At 34.9% G+C, this 21,194-nt stretch overlaps 1 protein-coding gene and 1 pseudogene across 4 annotated transcripts in view; one reads left to right on the top strand and one right to left on the bottom strand.

The window, feature by feature from the left end:
• The window catches only part of ATG4C (autophagy related 4C cysteine peptidase), a 66,200-nt gene that overhangs the window by 11,310 nt on the left and 33,696 nt on the right, over positions 1-21,194 (top strand). For all 4 annotated transcript variants that reach the window (XM_019633037.1, XM_019633038.1, XM_019633035.1 and 1 more), the window contains 3 exons: positions 11,048-11,191; positions 16,438-16,524; positions 20,198-20,431. In XM_019633037.1, the coding sequence (XP_019488582.1) occupies positions 11,116-11,191; positions 16,438-16,524; positions 20,198-20,431 (397 nt within the window). In that variant the 5' untranslated portion in view covers positions 11,048-11,115. The remainder of the gene's footprint in view (positions 1-11,047; positions 11,192-16,437; positions 16,525-20,197; positions 20,432-21,194) is intronic.
• Positions 3,424-9,581, bottom strand: LOC109376879 (40S ribosomal protein S12-like; annotated as a pseudogene).

Here is a 21,194-nt window from a genome sequence, read left to right as displayed (position 1 = left end):
GTGTGTAGCCAGCAGCCAGCGTGAGCGGCCAGCAGCCAGCGTGAGCGGCCAGCAGCCGCAGTGAGCAGCCGTCCAGAAGCCGGCGACTGATCTGCCTCTCCAGAGAAGAGCCCAATGATGGTGCCAACTTGGGCCAGGGAAGCAACATCCTCCACAACTAGATTGAAGAACAAGATGACAGCAACTTGTCTGTTCCCCTTCCCCCAATTTCCCAGCACTGTTCCCATTCCCCCAATCCCCCAATAAAAATCTTTAAAAAAAAAACAAAACATGCTGAGTTTACAAACTGAACACAAAGTTCAGTGCGTGAAGATAGAAGATTGGCAAGTATCGGTGAAGAGAAGGAATAGAAATGGATGCAACAATGGATGTGTCTGTAAACAAAGAACTGAACTGGGGAGAAGAACATAAGAGAGCAGAGATTGCGGACCAACATATTGAGAGACATTTGAGGTCAGACAAGGGATTGATATTTGTTACTAAAAATGCAAGCAGGTAGAAAAGGTTGCAGTAGATGAAAAACTTAGAGCAGAACTCAGTTCATTTTATTTGATGGTATAGCTAAAAGCACATCAAAAATTCTAAATCAGTATCTATATTTCATCTTGCTGCAGTATGCCACTTGGGGAAGAAGCCCAAACATACGCAGATCCTGGAAGTCTGCAGTGTTTTTATCAGTTGCACTATGTGACAGACACATTCTCTAGAATCGGTCCCCAAAGTCCTGTCTGTCAGGAGCTTTTACTTGGCTTTAAATCCTCGGTGGGTAAAACACTCTATTTGTTTCCATATGGGAGAGGCTAATGATCTTCATTTGCCCTTCAAGGACATTGATAATGAGTTCCCTTTACGTGTATCAGTTTATAATTTATCGACTGTCTTAATGTGTCGTTATGGTTAGACAAGTGACTCTCTAAAAATGGCATCTGGCTCTCAATCGATGATTTTCATATCAACTGTTGTAGCTCTGCCTTCCAAAAGGAGTCTGCTTAGCCTTCACTCTGCTTTTCACATCATTAACAATAAAGTTTATTAATAAACCTCATCTGGGTGCTTTATCTATGTTTACTGAGATAAAATAAAATAGAGTTTTACCCTCTTTACTGCTATTTTAATTAAAAATGGATTTGTCACAGTTGGAAGCAGTGAAAAGAAATGTGGAAATGGTGGATGATATGATTTGTTGTAGTATGCATTAGTAAAGGAAGTTTATTTGAGAAAAGATTTATTAATTTCTCGAAAGTTTTAAATAAACCACAAGTCCTTTCTAAAAAGTGTTTGGAAATTGTGGAGAATGTTATTTTGATGATTTTCCAGACTGAGGCTCTGACAACATTACAAAAATAAACACAAGAATTTTGGCATATCACTTTGGTCAGTGGGGCAGTCTAATGGGTAAATTGTCACTTCATTTTATACTTGATAGACAATGAATTTTAACTTTTTTTTTTTAAATCAGGAAAGCTTTTGTAAAGGGAATTTGTGGATGAGGATAGTTTAGAATTTTGCAATGAGATTACTACTTGTCAAGTTCATTGTGGTTTTTTAATTTGTGTTTTTTGCTCATTTGTAGTTAAACTAAAAGTGCTGTTTGTCTTGCCTACCCTTGGCTTGTCTCACAGATATAAAGAAAATATTTTAATGGACTGAATGGACTCAAGTATTAATGTATTCTTTTTCTTCTTTCCAAGTCACACTTATTTTAAGGAGAAACAAAAGATATGAATTAAGGGATATCAGCCAAATCATTTTATTCAGCCAAAGCTGCTTTGGGGAGTTACATTGAGGAAGTTAAAGTTTTCTACATGACTAAATAGCTGAATCAAATGTCTTTAAGAACCACAAGAATAAAGTTGTTTATCTTAAAAAGGAAAAAGCACTTTGTCTCAGCATTTTTATCTTTCTTATGGGCTGTTAGGGATTTTGTAATAGAATGCCTTTGCAGATTTTCTTGTTTGAGCAGTTTTAGTTGTTTTGTTAGAATTAATATAACCTGGGCATATTTATAATTTGGTATATTAAGTTTTTCATTTGAGCAGTTTATTTTTGAATAATTTTGTTATTTTAAAAAAGGCTCAATGTACATAATTTAAATAATAAAGAAACGTACAAAAAAAGTAAAAATATTTCATCTCTTAGAGATTCCACTTTTAACATTATGGACTTCTAGACATTGTTTTAAGCGTGTGTGTGTGTGTGTGTGTGTGTGTGTGTGTGTAGGGGGACACATATGTATCTACATACAAAAGATATATGCATATAGATGCAAAAATCGTATTCATGCTTTCTCTCTTTCGTTTCACTCTGTGCCCTGGATCCTGGATAGCTCTCTCTCTTTTTTTTTTTTTATAATTAATAAACTGTATTTTTTTAGAACAATTTTAGGTTCACAGCAAAACAATGTATACAGAGTTCCCATATACCTTCTGCTCCTCAACACATACAACTTCCCCACTGTTAGCCTCACTGTCCACAAATGGTTCATTTGTTACAATCAGTGAACCTACATTGATTCATCATTATCACCCAAAGTCCGTAGTTTACATTAGAGTTCACTTTTGGTGTTGTACATCCTATGGGTTTAGATAAATGTATAATGACATGTACCCACCATGATAGTATCATACAGATAGTTTGACTAATCTAAAAATCCTTTGTGTTCTGCTAATTCATCCTCTCCCACCCCTAACCCCCTCAACCTCTGGCAACCACTGATCATTTTACTGTTTCCATAGTTTTGCCTCTTTCAGAATGTCATACAGTTGGAATCATACAGTATATAGCTTTTTAAAATTGGCTTCTTTCACTTGTTAATATACATTTGGTTTTCCTTGACACCTTTTCATTGCTTGGAAGCTCATTTCTTTTTACTGCTGAATAGTGTTCCATTGGCTGGATGTACCCCTGTTTATCTATTCACTTACTGAAAGACATGTTTGGTACCATAGGACTGTTTTCAGGTTTTGGCAATTATGAATAAAAACTGCTATAAACATCCGAATGCGGGTTTTTGTGTGGATGTAACTTTTCATTTCATTTGCGTAAACACCAAGAGTACAATTGCTGAATCCTATGCTAAGAGTATGTCTGGCTTTGTAAGAAACTGCCAAAATGTCTTCCAAAGTAGCTGTGCCATTTTGAATTTCTACCAGCAGTGAATTAGAGGACCTATTGCTCTGCAACCTTGTCTGCATTTGGTGTTGTCAGTGATTTGGACTTTGGCCATTCTAATAATGTGTAGTGGTATCTCGTTATTGCTTTAATTTGTTTTCTCTGATAGCATACGATGTAAAGCATCATATGCCTTCTTGCTATCTGTGTATCTTCTTTGGTGAGGTATCTGTTAAGGTCTTTGGCTCATTTGTATTTATTTATTTATGTATTTATTTATTTATTGAAAAAACAAAAGCCAAGTTTATTTGTTCATGTCTTGCATTTGAAGTACTCCTCAATGACATCCTTGGCCTGAGACACTTTGCCATAGCTCTTAACCACCACTCAAATACAACCAACTACTTTACGGGGTTTCCCCTCTTTGTGGATTTCACAGAGGCCTACCCATTCCCCTAGCTTCTGGTTGTCATCAACCTCAATTAGGTTGATTTGGTGTTCAGCACAGAGGGCCTCCACCAGCTATAGGTTCATCACACTTGGATGCAAGCACACAAAGATGGGCTTGGCACTTGTCTAAGGCTTTAGCAGCTTTGTGAATTCCATGTGCTAGGCCCTCATGAATGAGGGAGGTCTTCTGCACCTCTTGTAGAGCAGTAGTAACGTCCATTACACCTCCAGCAGCAATGCCTTCCTGGGCGGTGGCAGTAGGTTACCGGTGGAGCTGAATCTTGAATGCACCCAAGACTCCGCCTCCAGCTACTCCTTGGCAGCAGGGAAAGAGAGGGTCTTTGGCTCATTTTTTTTTTATTATTGTTTTTTATTGTGAAATACACATTTTTTAGAATTAATTTCAGCTGTACAACACAGTGCAATAGTTATACTTTTTACCCCTTGAAGTGACAACCCCCTGCCCCCAATCCGCCGCCCCACTCCCCCCCAGTATCATACATATTTATTACAATTCCCTTGACTCCACTCCCACACTATACTCCACGTCCCATGACTTCATATATATATATGGCTGATGTTGTATAATATTTTGGCTCATTTTTAAATTGGGTGGTTCATTTTCTTATTTTTGAGTTTTAAAAGTTCTTTGTATATTTTGGGTAACAGTCCTTTGTCAAATGTGTCGTTTGCAAAGATTTTTCTCCCAGCCTGTGGTTTGTCTTTTCATTCTCTTGACATTGTCTTTCTCAGAGCAGAAGTTTTTAATTTTAATGAAGTCCAGCTTGTCAGTTATTTCTTTCAGGGATACTGCTTTGGTGTTGTATCTAAAAAGCCATTGCCATACTCAAGGTCATTTAGATCTTCTAGGACTTTAATGTTCTTTTTTTCACGTTTAGGTCTATAATCCATTTTAAGTTAATTTTTGTGAAGGGTGTATGGTCTGTGTCAAGATTCATTTTTTTTTCATGTAGATGCCCTATTTTTCCAGCACCATTTGTTGAAGAGACTATACTTTAATTATTCCCTTTGTTCCTTTGTCAAAGACCAGTTGACTCTATTTACATGGGTCTATTTCTGTGCTCTCTATTCTGTCCCATTGATCTATTTTCTGTTCTTTTGCTAATACCATATGGTTGTGATTACCGTAGCTTTTTAGGAAGCTTTGAGGTTGGATGATGTCAGTCTTCCAACTTTGTCTTCTGTTTCAATATTATGTTGGCTATTCTGGGTCTTTTTCCTCTGCATGTAAAATTTAGAGTCAATATCCGCAAAATAATTAACTGGGATTTTATTGAGATTGTATTGAATCTATAGATCAAGTTGGGAAGAACTGATATCTTGAAGATATTGAGTCTTCCTACCCACAAACATGGAAATATCTCTCCATTTTAGTTCTTCATTGATATCTCTCATTAGAGTTTTGTAGTTTACTTCATATAGATCTTATACATATTATATTTGATTTATACCTAAGTATTTCATTTTTGGGGGTGTTAATGTGAATAGTAATATGTTTTTAATTTCAATTTCTACTTGTTCATTGCTGGTATATAGGAAAGTGATTGACTTGGTACATTAACCTTGTATCCTACAATCTTGCTACAATCATTTTTTAGTTCCAGGAGTCTTTTTTTGGTCAATTCTTTAAAAATGTCTCCAAAGACAGTCATGTAATTTGTGAAGAAAGACAGTTGTTTTTCTTCCTGATCTATATGCCTTTTCTTGTCTTGTCTTATTTTGTCTGGTATTGTCTTACTGCATTAGCTAGGACATCATATACAATATTGTAAAACAGTGGTGAGATGGAATATCCTTGCCTTGGTCCTGAGCTTATTGGAAAAGCTTCTAATTTATTAAGTATGATATTAGGTGTAGGTTTTTTGAAGATTTTCTTTATCAAGTTGAGAAAGTTTCCTTCTCTTCCTAGTTTGCTGAAAGTTTTTGTTATGAATGGGTGTTGGATTTTGTTAAATGCCTTTCTGCATTTATTGATATTATCATGTAATTTTTTTTCTTTAGCCTGTTGATATGATGTATTACATTAATTGATTTTCAAATGTTGAACCAGCCTTGTATACCTGGGATAAATCCCACTTGGTTGTGTTGTGTAATTTTTTTCATACTTTTTTTTTTTTTTTTTAACTGAGCCATCCTGCCACCTGTTGGCAGCTCAGCAGCAGCTCAGCTCAGGTCATGAATCCAACCGTAAACCCTGTTGCTCAGAGCTCAAACTCTTGAGCGAGCTCTTAACCAACTGAGCCACTTGGCGGGCCCTTCTTCATACATTTTTGAATTCAACTTGCCAATATTGAGGATTTTTGCATCTATGTTTCTATTGCTTGGTAGTTTTCTATTGTAATCTTTTTGTCTAGTTTTGATATTAGGTAATGCTGATCTCATAGAATGAGTTAGGAGGCATTCCCTCTATTTCTGTCTTTTAGAAGAAATTGTAGTGAATTGGTATAATTTCTTCCTTAAATGTTTGGTAGAATTCACCAGTGAAACCATCTGGGTCTGATGCTTTCTGTTTCGGAAGGTTAAGGTCCATGGGATCTGTAGTGATGTCTCCTCTTTCATTTGTGGTATTAGTAATTTGTATTCTCTCTCTCTCCCTCTCTCTCTCTCTCTCTCTCGCTCTCGCTCTCGCTCTCGCTCTCGCTCTCGCTCTCGCTCTCGCTCTCGCTCTTTATCGCTCTCTCTCCCTCTCTCACTCTCTCTCGTTTAGCTATCTGACTAGAGGCTTATGGATTTTATTGATCTTTTCAAACAACCAGTTTTTGGCTTCATTGATTTTTCTCTATTGGTTTCTTTCTTTCTGCCTTAATTTTTATTATTTCTTTTTTTCTGCTTACTTTAGATTTAATTTGCTCTTCTTTTTCTAGGTTCCTAAGGTAGAAGCTTGGGTTCTTGATCATAGATTTTTCTTTTATAATATATGCATTCAATGCTTTAAATTTCCCTGTAGGACTACTTTTGTTGCATCCCACAAATTTTGTTGTTGTATTTTCATTTAGTTAAAAATACTGTAAAATTTCTATTGAGAGTTCTTCTTTGACCCATGTATTATTTAGAGGCATATTGTTTAATCTGCAAGTATTTTGGGATTTTTCAGCTATCTTTTCATTATTGATTTTTAGTTTAATTCCATTGTGGTGAGAGCAGACATTGTATGATTTCTACTTGTTAAAATTTGTTAAGGGGTGTTTTTGGCCCAGAATGTTGTCAGTATTGGTGAATATTTTATGTGAAATTGGGAAGAATGTGTCTTTACTCATTTCCTTCCTGCTGGATCTGTTCATTTCTGATAGAGGAGTGTTAAAGTCTCCAGCTATCATAGTGGATATATCTATTTCTTCTTGAAGTTTTATCAGTTTTGCCTCACATATTTTAGTGTTCCCTGAATATCTTTTTATGGTGATAAATACATATTTATGTCATCATAATATGTACATGTCATAATTTAGTCATCAGCAGTTAGTTGTGTCCATTAGCACAGTGATTTGTTAGATGTGAGGATATAGTAACGAACAAGACACATTCTCTAACCTAAAGGAGTTTATTATTTGAGAAATAATTATGTAAAATGGTTGTTTCCTCATCAATTTCATCTCTTGTGATGATGAAAAAATATGAAATTCCTTTAATGTGCATCACTTTGATCTACTAAAGTTAAAAATATTATCATATGTTTATTGTTTTTTTCTTTTAGAATGCCTGTCTTATTTTCCAATTGGGTTTTTCTTTTTCTTACTGATTTATAAGAGCTCTTTGTATATTAAGACCATTAACCCTTTGTTTATATAATAGGTATTGAATTTTTTTCTTAATTAACAAATTGTAACTCACCCTTATTAATGCTCTTTTTCTTCTTGCACTACAGAAATTTTCATTTTTATGTAACTACGTTTTCCTTTTGGACTTCTAGTTTTGCATACCATGCTAAGAAAGGCCTTTTCTACAAGACTTTTAAAAAATTTTTAATCAGTGCTCTGTAGTATGTGCTATATGTATGCACTTGCATTTAACTCTGATTCATCTAGAAATTTATAATGTGTGAAGTAGCTTTATTTTTTAAACTAGCTAGCTTATTATTCTAGCATTATTTATTAAATTAGCCATCTTTTCTCACTGATGTGAAATATAGCTCATATCAGGTACTAAATTCTCAAATAAGCTTGGATTTATTTTTGTACTTCCTATTATGTTTTACTGTGTCGTCCTTTGCTAATAAGAACGACAAATTTAAGAATTATTAAACTTCATTGTTTATAATGTGTTTTAATATGCAGTAAGACAAACCTCATTTGAAATTTTTGGTTATTCCTTTTTAAAGTGTTTTGATTTATAGTACTTTCCATCATGGTTCAAGGGATCACCTTTCAAATTCATCTGTCCTCTAAAGTTAGGTTTTTAGAAACAGCCATTTAAATTTTTGTTATAGAAATAAAGTGGGTTTCTCTGTATAGAAGATTGGAATTCGATTTTAGTTACATGAAAAGTAACTATACTGAATTCCTAATTAGCAACAGCTTAATTAGTTTGACCTTATGATAAAAATTTTATTGTTCTCATCTACTCTGTGTAACAATGAGAACAACAAAAGTGCAGAATAGTCAAGAATATTTGTCTCAATGTCTGTATCTGTCACAGCATCTTATCTTGGTTATTTATTTATTTAGGAGTCATTATTTAAGATACAAACTTCCCCCATACTAAGTGTCTCACTTTGCCTTCCTTTTCCTCCTCCCCACTTTAAAGCATCTTGACTTTCACACTCTTGCTCAGGGCTGTTCAGAGTGTTCCTGGTAGCTGCTGTTGGGCACTGTTTGATCCAAAGTCTTCCCTGTGGTCCACTTTCTTTCTGACATAGGAAGAAAATACATACATAATGTAGTTTATTATTTTAAACATTTTGATTTAGAAGATTCATGGTGCCTTTTTAAAAATAAACTTTTTAAATTCTAAAAATTGCATGTGTTCTTTGTATAAGATTTGGAAAAGGTGATATAAAAACATAATTTTTTTTAAAATATAATATGAGGAGGGTAGAACTCTTACGAATCTAACCAGAGAAGGTGAAACTTTAGCTGGGTCTTAGGGACTCATAACAATAAGGTAGTCTAAAAGTGAGGGTGAGGGCCGGCCGAGTGGCTCAGTTGGTTAAGAGCTTGCTCAAGAGTTCGAGCTCTGAGCAACAGGGTCCCCGGTTTGATTCACGGCCTGAGCTGAGCTGCTGCTGAGCTGCCAACAGGTGGCAGGATGGCTCAGCTAAAAAAAAAAAGTGAGGGTGAACTTTGAGGGTAAAAAGTATAACTACTGCATTGTGTTGCACACCTGAAATTAATTTTAAAAAGAAAAGAAAAAAAAGATAATGTGTTTAAAAAAATCAGGATTTTTGAAAAATGAACAGCTTTCTTTAAAAATATGTTTCTAGGCAACTTTTAATTAACAGATTTAGCCAATAAATGTTAATCAAATAACATGAAAAAAAAAGCGAGAGTGAATAAGAAAGCATTCTAGATAGAGGGAACAATACATGCAAAAGCATGGAGGTATCAGATAGCAGGCAAGTTTCAGAAGCTTTAATATTAGTATTAAAAATGCCTTCAGTACATGGTGCATGTGAGGGAGTGGCAAGGAGGAAGCCGAGTAAGTGGGCAGATGTCATTTCATGAAGGACCTTGAAATTCATCCTCAAGGCTGGGGGTGTAAACATGAACGAGGAAAAGACCTAGAGAAACATGTTTGTAGCTTTAGTTTTCGTTTGTACACCAACAATCCTCAAATTAATAGCTTTGGCCCAGACCTCACCTTTGAGCTCCACATCTATATATCCAACTGCCTAGATATCCTCTCTAGAATATATCTAGAATGTGTGGTCCATGACAGCAAGTACAGTAAGTCCTCACTTCATGTTGTCGATAGGTTCTTGAACTGTAAGCAAAATGATATGTAATGAAACCAGTTTTCCCATAGGGTAATTGATATAATAAGCAAGAGTTAAGTTCCAACGTCATTGAACGACACTACTTTATCGAAGGACCTGCTGTATTTCACTGCTTTGTTATCTGCATTGCCTAGAATAGTGCCTGGCAATAATTTATCAAATGATTAAATAAATAATAATTATCTCTCAGAGACATCTTAAACTCCACATAAATCAAATTCAGGATCTTCTCTCTCTAACTGGCCCCTCTCCTAATGTTCCCTATTTCAATGATTCGACAATTTATTTAGTTTCCCAGGCCAGGAACCTGGGTGTGTCCTTGACCTATCCCTCTTTCTCACCTTCCACATCCATTTATCACCAAGACTTACTGTATTTTTGACGTTTCCTTATATGTCCCTATCTTTCCATCTCCACTGCTCCAGTCCAAGCTATCATTTCTCTCTTAGTCTCATGCAATAGAAGTAAACTTTCACCACCTACTCTCATCCCTTTTCGGTCTATTCTCTTTGTTGCTTTTGGAGTCAGAGAAACCCACAGAATCTGACTCTGGTATTTCTGTTTGAAACCACTTGCTCTTAGGATTAAGAAAATTCTTAGCTTGGTCTACAAGGCCCGTGTACTTTAGCCTCTATCTAGCCCTATAGCCATATTTCATGCCACTTTTTTGGACTTTCTGTGCTCTTTTCACATGGGCTTTTAAAATTCTTCCAATGTACCATGGTTTCTCCTGCCTCAACTCTAATATATAATTAGTAGGTTTTAATACGTATTATAAAATGGAATGTCTACTGTTAGAGAAATGAATACATCAATACTTTTAAGTAGATATTTATAACCCTAAAAGGATAATGTTCTGTGCAGCATTCTTTTCTTGAAAAGTAAACTGTCTGTGAATTATTGCAAAAAGCTCAAGCATTTTCAGTTATAATTTGTTCCTCTTTCAGATTATATCATGTAACTCAGTTTTCCCTCAAGTCAGTTATAAAACAAACACCTATGAGCTACATTTGTTCTTATTTTAAAGTAAGAAAACATTTTGTGTTGTAAATTTAAGCCATTCTCTTTAACAAACAAAAAATACTGCAGTATTGAGATAGGAAGGAAATGTATGAAGTGCCTTAATTTAGAAAATAAAACAAAATAATTAGGTCTTATGTGAAAGTAATGACTTAATCAATATGAGTGGAAGCTTCCATTTTGAAAATAGTCTTTTTTAAAAAAGATTTCAAATCACCTTCTCTAATTACAAATAAAACAAATCTTGGATATTTGCACAAGCACCAAAGCTGAGCTGGGTTACTAAGTTAATTTATTATTTTTAATTGTGAGTCCCTGGGGGAGATTATTGTTTGGTTTTGTGTGATAATTTCTAGATTTGGTATTAAATGTTTTTTTGCAATTAAAGTATTTATAGAATATATTCTATTATGTAAAACGAGAAATTGGTTTGCTTATTTCCAGTTCATTTTTTATTTAATCACATAAATAATTTAGCAGGTACTATACTGTATAATATGTTCTTTTTTCTTTTAGTCAGTACAAAAGATTAAATTCTACAGAAGAATGCAGTCAAGTGATGGCTTTTTCTTTAGAATTTGAACATGGAGGCCACAGGAACAGAAGAAGTTGACAAGCTAAAAACTAAATTTATATCTGCTTGGAACAACATGAAATATAGTAAGTATCATGATTTAAACATTGTATAAATCCAAAGAAATATTTGAAGAAGTGTATCGTCTCCCTTAAGTCACTGACAACTGCTTGAGGCTCTTGTTGAATGAAATATTTCTGTAAGGAATGGAGATAATATTCCCTGAAGAAAAAGCCAGATATCATCATAAACATAAACATTGCTTAGAGACTCAAGAAAACTATTTGGTCCTTTTTTTTTTTTTTCACTTTCCAAAGCGGATAGAATTTATTCAGGTGATGGTAATACTTCCATTTTAGACTCAATTTCAGGCAACCTCATGTATGAACCAGGAAGCAAGCAAAATAGACTTCTGAACAGACAGTATAAAGTTCACACACACTGGTACCTATGACTTTCTCCTAGAAGTACCCTCAGACCCTTATTTTTAACCTAGTTACTCTTAGGTTGCAAACAAATCTAATAAGGATCACATGGTAGTTTTGAAGCCTACTTCGGACTAGAAACAAATTGGAGATGAAGAAGCATGTTGTGGATAATTTATGTACCTTCTCATTTAAATTTCATATTTTTCTGAGATACCTTTCTGAAACTTAAATCTCATATCTTTCTGAGGTATTCCTTTTTTATTTTTATTTTTTGTAAGTTAGAAAACTGAGATTAAGTGATATATTCAAGGTTACATATCTAGGTAAGTCTTGAAACTAGTATTCAAACCCAGCCTCTCTTGCTCCCCAGTCTTAACTGTTCTCCAAGTACAGTGAACATAAGTTAGGATTATTATTATTATTTTTATCAATGTCAATATTATAATATGATGAAGATGGAACTCGAAATGGCATAGCACTTAAGATTTAAAAGATATTGGACTTTACTTTCTTGAAAAAGTGTTTCATTTTTGCTTCCCCTTTTTTTTTTTTTCTCCCTTGATCGTCATGACTTTATGAGGTATGTAAACTTGACTTCCTTTTAAAATATTAATAAGTAAATCATCCTCCTGGATGTGTCTGATCGTCCAGAAAATTATCATCTCTATATTTCTGTACTCTTTGGCTTGTTACATCTTTGAAAGCCTTATTTGTGATTTTTCATATCACTGACTTAATGGAATATAAATGTTTTTGGAACATTCTGTTTTTGGTAGCTAGTCTCTAAAGATGGTTCTCAGTGAATCACATCTTGTGTTTTCTTTTTTGTCTAATTGAAGCTTGGCTGCCCTGTGCCTCACATTAGCCAATAGAGTGAAATAGAAATGAGGTTTATCAGTTCTAGGCCCAGCCATTAAAAGGCAACTTCTTGCTCTGTTTTGGAGCTTTTAACTGTCACATAACCAGGTTAGGTACCCTGTAGGAGAAATCACATGGAGAGGCCACATGAAGAAGGTAGATCCTGAGACTACGTTAGAGAAGGTGCCAGCCAACTCAGTGTCTCAGTTGAGCTTCTCTGTCTGATTTCCACTACATTAGAGACTCCAAGCACGACCAGTAGAACTGCTCAGTTGAGCCTAGTCAACCCACAGAACTCCGTGATATAAGAAACAAAATCGTAATTTCAAATTGTTAAGTTTTGGAGTGGTTTGTTAAATAGGAATAGATGACTGAAACCCGGTCCTAGTTCATCTCCATTTTTTTTTTTCTGTAATTCAGGGAAAATTAACAAAGTGCAATGAACAGATCCTAAGTATACAATTTACAGAGTATGACACATATATACACCTGTGAAACTAACAATCCAATCAATATATAGAAAATTTCCTTTACCCCAGAAAGTTTTCTCATGCTTGCTTCTGGCCGTGCTCACACCTCATAGACAGCCACTGCCCTGTGTCAATTTATTGAATGGCTTGTTTGCCAAATTTACTTGCTTTTCTTAACCTTTAGTTTAATTTAATTAGTTTCATTTAAAAATCATAATGCCATTTAATTTGTTTCTGTCCCACCTCCCTGCTGCTATAGTTTGGGATTTAGAGGTAAAAAGCAGGAGAGACTGAACAGAATAGAAATACACAGGGTGCCAAAAATGTATACACATTGTTTTTTTTATTGGGGAACAGTGTGTTTTTTCCAGGACCCATCAGCGGCAAGTCAAGCAGTTGTTTCAATCCAGTTGTGGAGGGCATTTTTCTAGGCCCATCAGATCCAAGTCAAGTAATTGTCTTCAATCTAATTGTCGGGGGCGCAGCTCCTTGGCCCATGCGGGGATCGAACCGGCAACCTTGGTGCCATGAGCCTGCGCTCTAACCACCTGAGCTAACTGGCTGCCCCTGTATACACATTTTAAGAAAGGAAAAAAACTATTAAAATTATAATACTCAATATATGCCAATAATCCAAAAGATAAATACAAGTTATGTGTATACAGTTTTTGGCACCCTGTATATATTCTTGAATGTGGAGAATTCCAAAGAATATATTCTCTTCAACATAAGAAGTTATTCATAATAATACTTCCTATTCATGGCTCTTTCCTATTTATGCCCAGGCTATGTTATTCCATGCATCTATGGATTTTATATTGTTCATTTCCCCTTCTTTCTGCACCATAGTTTCTTGGTTCAGCAACAACAGCCGGGACAGAGATAGTGGCACATTTCTTATAGTGCTTTTATAAAAATAAAATGAAACTGGTTAACTAAAACTAAATAATTAAAATAAGAACATTCTATAGATTAGCCATTTGGCTTACTGCTCTGATTCAGCTTTGACATGCCTGTGGAAAAAGAGAGGACAATGACTGGGCCTTGTGAGAAGCCGTGAGTCCTCTTATGCTCCGAGCTTCCTGGAGTATTGCAGGAAGTTAGTCTATTAGGAGGGGTGAGGCCCTGCCAGGATCTGCACAGGAAATAGAAAAGTAAGAGAGAATGTGCACTGCATGAATGATGGTTGAACTTTAAAACACTATAAATCTATGCTCGTGTGAAATGCGGACCCTTGCAGTGCCTCAGGCTCTGACCAATTAGATTCACAGCTTTTCTTTTCTTGAGGAAGGACTGGTGTCTGGCAAGAGAGGGTAGACAGAGGGTAAAGCATAGGGAAAAAAGAGAGATGTTCCTCTTTAAAGTTTTTTTTTATTTTTATTTGAAGTTGTTTTTATGAAATTCTTAGGATTTGCTTTGGAAATACTGCCTTTTGGGTAGATGAAGTTGTTACAATTTTAGGGATTAGAATCATTCTGTTACGGCACTAATAAAATTTCTAAGAGATAATGTCTGTAAAGCACCTAGCCTAGTTTCTGGTATACAACAGGTGGCTAGTAAATACTAATTTCCCACTGAAGTTCAGAGAAGAGAATCAGAGCTAGGAGGGAAAAGGAAAAAATGGCTTAAATGTGTATGTTTGAACCAGAAGAGTTAGATGAGCTGATATCAGGGAAGACACTTTAGTCATGGAATAGTATGAGTCAAACAGTAAAGCCCACTTTGAATATAGGTGAAAAGTAATGGAAAAGATAACTATAAAGGTAATTTGTATCACATTGTGGAATGTCTTTAGTATCACTGAGAAGTTATAATAAATCTGGTAAGTACTGAGTCTGCTGTGGATGGCTTTTGAGCAGAAGAGTGATCTAATCAAAGCTGAGCCACAGAGAGATGAACTTGGCAGTGATATGTGGCGTGTTCTAGGGTGGGGAAAGACCGATGGCATACAGACCATTTGCAGAGTATTGCAGTAACCCAAGTGAAGCTTCATGAAAGCCTAATTAGTATGTTTGACTTGTCTTTCTTCTTCCCTTCCTTCCTCCCTCCCTCCCTCCCTCCCTTCTTTCCTTCCTTCCTTCCTTCCTTCCTTCCTTAAGATTTTATTGGGGGATTGGGGAAGGGGAACAGCGTTGGGGAATCGGGGAAGGGGAACAGACAAGCTGCTGTCCTTTTATTCTTCAGTCTAGTTGTGGAGAATGTCGATTCACTGGCCCATGTTGGTATTATGATCATTGCGCTCATCCTGGCTGAGGAAGATCAGTCGCCGGCCATTGGACAGTCGCTTATGGCGGCTCATGGCAGCTTTCGCTGGCTGCCGGCCACTCACAGTAGATTACGGAAGCGCACTGCAGCCCTGCTGCAGCCCCGCTGCAGCCCCACTGCAGCCTACACCATCACCAGCGACTCACGGCAGCACAGCTCCAGGTCCAGCTGTTGTTCACAATCTTAGCAATAGAGGGCGCAGCGTCACTGGCCCATGTGGGAACAGAACCTGCTGCTCAGAGCTCGCGCTCCTAAGCCACCTCTTAACCAACTGAGCCACTTGGCCGGCCCCTCCATTCTTTCTTTTTCACCATTGAATTCAGATACTTGCATCATCTTTATTATAAATACATATTTTTATTTATTTATATTTATTTATATTGTAATTTAGGGACCACTTTCATAAAAATCACTCATTTTTAATTTTGTGACAACTTGGTTAAATATAAATGGCAGGTAGTCTTATTTAAGACTAACCCTAATTCTGTTGGCTCCCAGTTTCAGATTCTTTCTATTTATATGCTCTTGTATTTTAGGGGCTGTTTTTAAGCCAACCAATAGCAGCCAGGAATTTCACATACTTAGGACTTTTCAGGAATGTAATGGGCAAGTGCTTTTCTCAGGAAATTGAGAACTATTAATGAGTGGCACCATAAAAAGCCAAAAGGACACTTAGTACATTTCAGACATAGAAGGTTTAGTAGGTAGAAAATTGGAAGAATTGGAGTTTGCAGCTAAACTTGGGGACTGGGCATTGGGAGGCGGAAAACAGAGATGAGGGTGTCTGCAAGCTTTCATCTGGTGAACACGATGGAGTTACAACAGTTCCCCTAGGAAATTTAGGAGATCAACTTTTATCATAAGCGTTAGTGTACCGTGTGATCTTTTACCTAAATTACCTCCTGGAATATTCAAATGCTTTAAACCTTTTAATTATCTAAGGTAGAAGGAAATACAAGAAATGAATAACATTTGTTGTCTTTGGAAAAAGAGGTTGGTTTCAGGGAACCTGAAGTAGAATTTGTACCTTTTACATTTTATACCATAAGAACATTGTGACCTGTTTGAAAATAAATTTTCTTCTCTTATGTTCTTTAAGTGGATAGAATGTAGTTAAAATACTAACTATATTTGAAAGTAGCATAAATGGCCTGTATTTCACTTCATTGTCCAAATATTTTGCTACTCTTTAAAAAAATTCACATCCATAGTTGAAAATTGATTATTTGAAATTAAATAAAAGAAAATGCTCCTGGAGTTTTAGTCTGTAATCCTTTCATTGCAAAATAATTTTTCTCTTTTCTTGTTTAGGTTGGGTGTTGAAAACAAAGACATATTTTAGTAGAAATTCCCCTGTATTGTTGCTTGGAAAATGTTACCATTTTAAATATGAAGACGGTAAGTACTAAATTTGTAATGCATTTAAAGATCTTTGTAGAAATTTAGTTTGTAACTGTTTTCATTATTTTATTTTCAGATTAACCTACTTTGGGCACATTTCTTTTTGTTTTTACTTTCCATTTTACAATATTGTGGTTAAAGACACATAACATAAAATGTACCATCTTAACCATTTTTTAGTTTAAGTTCAGTGGTGTTAATACATTCTTCAGGTTTTGCTACCATTACCGTCATTCATCTCCAGAACTCTTCGTCTTGTAAAACTGAAACTCTACCCGTAAACCACAACTCTCATTACTCCCTTCTTCTCAGTCCCTAACAACCATTGTTCTACTTTTTATGCCTATATTTTGGCATATTTCTTTTTAGAACCTGTATTTTAAATACCACATAATACACTGTCATATGGTTTGGGTTTCTTGTGAACTTATTGAGGATAGGATCATGCCATCTTTTGTTATATCTCATATAGTTTTGGACCTTATAGTATGAATACTAAGTAAATATTTATTTGAATTGATAGCATAATATTCTTTATCAAGCTCATTGATGATAACTTTAAAGTATATGATAAGTTATTAAAAGTATTACCTCAGTAATACTGAGGTAATAGTAAATTTTCCAATACTTAAGGATGCTCCAATTTCTGAAGTTATTGACTTTGATGTTTCTGAATGTTCACATATGCTCATCTTTTCAATAATGATCATATATTTTCTTGTCATAATTTTTGCCACTATTGTGTGTGTACTATGTCGGCATCATGCTAGCTAAGCTCTTTGTGAAATGTCTTTAATTTTCACAACAAGCCTAGAGGGTAGATTCAAGTATCCCTGTCTTATGAGTCTGAAAGCAGGAGCTTATAAATGTTAAATAATTTGTCCATAGTCACACAGGTCTTAGATGGCAGAGCTGAAATTTAAACCAAGACTATGTCTCACTTTATTTATTTACTCATTTTTAATCAAAATACATTTGACATACAATATTTGATTAGTTTCAGGTGTATAACATAGTGATTTGACTTTTTTATTCCTTATGATGTGATCATCACAATAAGTCTAGTAACTATCTATTACTATAGAAAGTTATGATAATATTGACTATTTTCCCTGTGCTGTGCGTTATATCCCTGTGACTTTTTGTTCCCCCTAACTGGAGGGTTGTACCTCTTAGACTTCTTCACCCTCTCACCCGTCCCCCCACCCATCTCCCCTTTGGCAACCATCAGTTTCTTTTCTGTATCTGTGAGTCTGTTTCTCTTGTGTTTTATTTGTTCATTTGTTTGTTTGTTTGTTTGTTTTAGATTCCACATGTAAGTGAAATTGTCGTTCTATCTCTGACTTAATTTCACATAGCATAATTCCCTCTAGGTCCTTCATGTTGTCGCAAGTGGCAAGATTTCTTTCTTTTTATGCCCAAATAATATTCAGTTGTATACATATATATTACAGCTTTTCTACATCTTCTTTATGTATTCATCTATGTCTTGCTTTAATACTGGTGTTCTGTATATTGTACATCTTTGCTTGGTGTTGTGTGTATGAATGTGTGTGACAGAGAGAGAGAGTGGGAGGGAGCATTTTATTTATTTTTGTTGACCTATTTTGATATATCATTTATGAGCAATTTTCTAAAATATTATAAGTGACTTCTAATAATAACAGCTAATATCGTATGTATATAATATGCTAGGCAGTATTTTAAGTAATTTGCATGTATTAACTCATTAAGTCCTCACAACATTCTTGAACGATGAGTAGGAAGTTGATGGGTAAAGAAGGGATGCACTATAGGTAAATAGAATGGCATGACAAAAGCAATAGCAACGAGATATTAGAGCAATCTAGGAAACAGATGTCCAGTGTAGTTTTGGTGGGAGAGAATTCTGAAAAGGATCAAAGGAGCATCTTGAATGCTATGCTGAAGAGTTAGGTCATTTATTTACAGGCAGAGGCGCGTATGGACTTTGGGTCATACATAGGTGGGTTTGAATTTTTGTTCTTTTGTTTATTAGTTATTATTACTTTAGACAAATTATTTAGTCTCCTTATTAATGATACCTATTTTATAGGTGTTTAGTGTTGTGCAAGGTATATGTAAGCATTCTACACTATATTATTATTTATGATATAAGGAATTTGTGGAAAAGTTATTAGAATTCCTTTTAAGACTAGCATATTTTTTGGAATAAATACTTTGAACAGATCCTTGTAGTGGACACTTCCTTGAGAGTCCTCAACTCAAGAGACGAAAAGTAAATGATACAGGAGATATAAATGAGACAAATAGAAGACTATTTTGTTTTGGACTAGGACTGGGGATATAGGGAAGGAGAAGGGTGTGGTGGTTGGGAAGGAGAAAGGCGAGAGAGCCAGAAAGGTGGTGGAAGGCTGAACGTCCATTGAGGTGTTCCCTTGTTGACATTCCCATCTCTTCAGGTGTGAGACTTATATGCTATTGTATCAAATTTTAAACAAATGTAAATGTTTTTAAAGTGGAAATTTGGACATAATTTTAGTGCCATGTTCAATTTCCAGGCATTTTTATTTGTAATTAACTTCAAACTCTAATACTGAGAGAAATTCATTGATAATGGGGGAATGGCATTCATTCTTTTTGTGATCATTGAAGGTATATGCTGCAGTTTAGCTCCATTGAGCTGAATAGAATATATAGGAAGTTTGGGTGATAGTAATTTTTTTCACAGTGAGCTTGAAGAGGGATAGGCGCACGAAGGAGGAGGAATAAAAGCATGATAAAATTGCTTGAACATCCTCTCGAAGGGTGGTGGAACTTGAACTCCTTGGAATTGAGAATTGTAGGGAGATTTATCTACCCACCATCCAATCACCCAAACCAACCAACATTTATTTGTAGCTGCTTATACTAGGCACTGTGCTGCATGTGGAGGTTGTAAAGATTATTAAGCTCCTCTCTGTGGGAGTAATCAAGGAATGTTAGTTCATTTGAGCACTAGTGTTTTATAAATTATTGGGCAAACAGTGACCATAGTTTTCACATAGAAATTGTATTAGCGATAATCAGTTTGGAAAAAACCTTTAAAAATGATATATGTGAATGGCAACAATTTTTTCAAAAATTATATTTCCACGTAAAAGGATAACTACATATTTAAGAATTTAATATTTTTACTCTTTAGCTTGTTAGTTTTGATTTTATAATTTGAGTATAAATATTTATGACAATGAATATAGTGTGCACATTTTATTTGATTTTAAGAACTAGTTTATACACATTTTAACATATTGACAATCATGATATTATATTTGCAGATCTCATTTTAGAGAGTACTAATATCTGTATCCTGAGCCAAATGAGGCAAAAAGAAAAGAGGTTTTTATATTATCCCCTCATAAAAGAGTTGATTATATTTGGAATACAGGATATTATTATTAACAACAATATTGCTGATAATACCTTATATTAGTGACTGCTAGAGTATATAGAACATTTCAGCATTCATTTTTATTTGATTTTCATTACAGCCTGATTAGGCAGAATAAGATTTATCTTCATTTAAATAGAAAAAAAGGATTAGAAAGATTGTGATACACTGTATATCTTATGGACAGTAATGGGAACATAATACCACTGTTGACGTTTCTTAGCATATATTTAGAGTGTAATTTATATTTTTATCTTGTAGATGAAAATAAACTGTTACCTGCAAGATCAGGTTGTGCAATAGAAGATCATATAATTGCGGGAAATGTAGAAGAGTTTCGTAAAGATTTTATTTCAAGAATATGGCTGACCTACAGAGAAGAATTTCCTCAAATAGAAGGCTCAGTTTTGACCACAGACTGTGGTTGGGGCTGTACATTAAGAACTGGCCAGATGCTGTTGGCTCAAGGACTCATACTACACTTTCTTGGTAGAGGTAAATCAAATCTCTGTTTTGGGAGGGTTTTGTTTTTTAATTTGAACTCCAGCTTGCAAACTGCATAAAATACCCTGACGTTAATTTCTTGATTCCCGAATGTCTTCTAAAGTTGAAACTAATCTAGCATATTGCATACTTACTGAATTAGGCCAGGTATGAATTTATGTAAACTTTCATGATTCCCCTTTCAAAAATGCAGGTTAAACATACCTGTTATTCTTGGCTACCACCAAGAATATGTTGGCTACCACCAAAAATGAATTAAGTTCAGTTTCTGGTAGCCTTTTGTTGTTGTTATTTCTTTCTTTCTTTCTTTTTAAAAATTAGTTTCAGGTGTATAACACAGTGCATTAGTTATACTTTTTACCCCTCAAAGTGACAACCCCCTCCCCCAATCCACCGCCCTCCCAACCCACCAACCCCCTGATATCATACATATCTATTACAATTCCATTGACGTTATTTATTTCTTTTTGATTGAACTCTCTGGATTATCTCCAGTTCAATAAATCCTGAGCAGGTCAATTGCAGTGAGTTTAAGCAAATAGTTAATATTTTTACATTATTTAAATCTTAAATAATTTTACACTGGTTTCTTTATTTTCTCTCTATATAGTTTAAAATTATTTTTATCTTTGTAAGTATGATTATATTTATATAATCGGTTAAATTGATTTGGTGTATTTTTTTTTTTTTTTTTTTTTTTTTAAAGATTTTACTTTGTTATCATTTCTATTAGTCCTTTATTTCTTCTTTTTTT

This window comes from Hipposideros armiger, unplaced genomic scaffold, assembly GCF_001890085.2.
Source record: "Hipposideros armiger isolate ML-2016 unplaced genomic scaffold, ASM189008v1 scaffold_1228, whole genome shotgun sequence".
NCBI classification, from domain to species: domain Eukaryota; kingdom Metazoa; phylum Chordata; class Mammalia; order Chiroptera; family Hipposideridae; genus Hipposideros; species Hipposideros armiger.
This window is presented reverse-complemented; position numbering and strand designations above follow the sequence as displayed.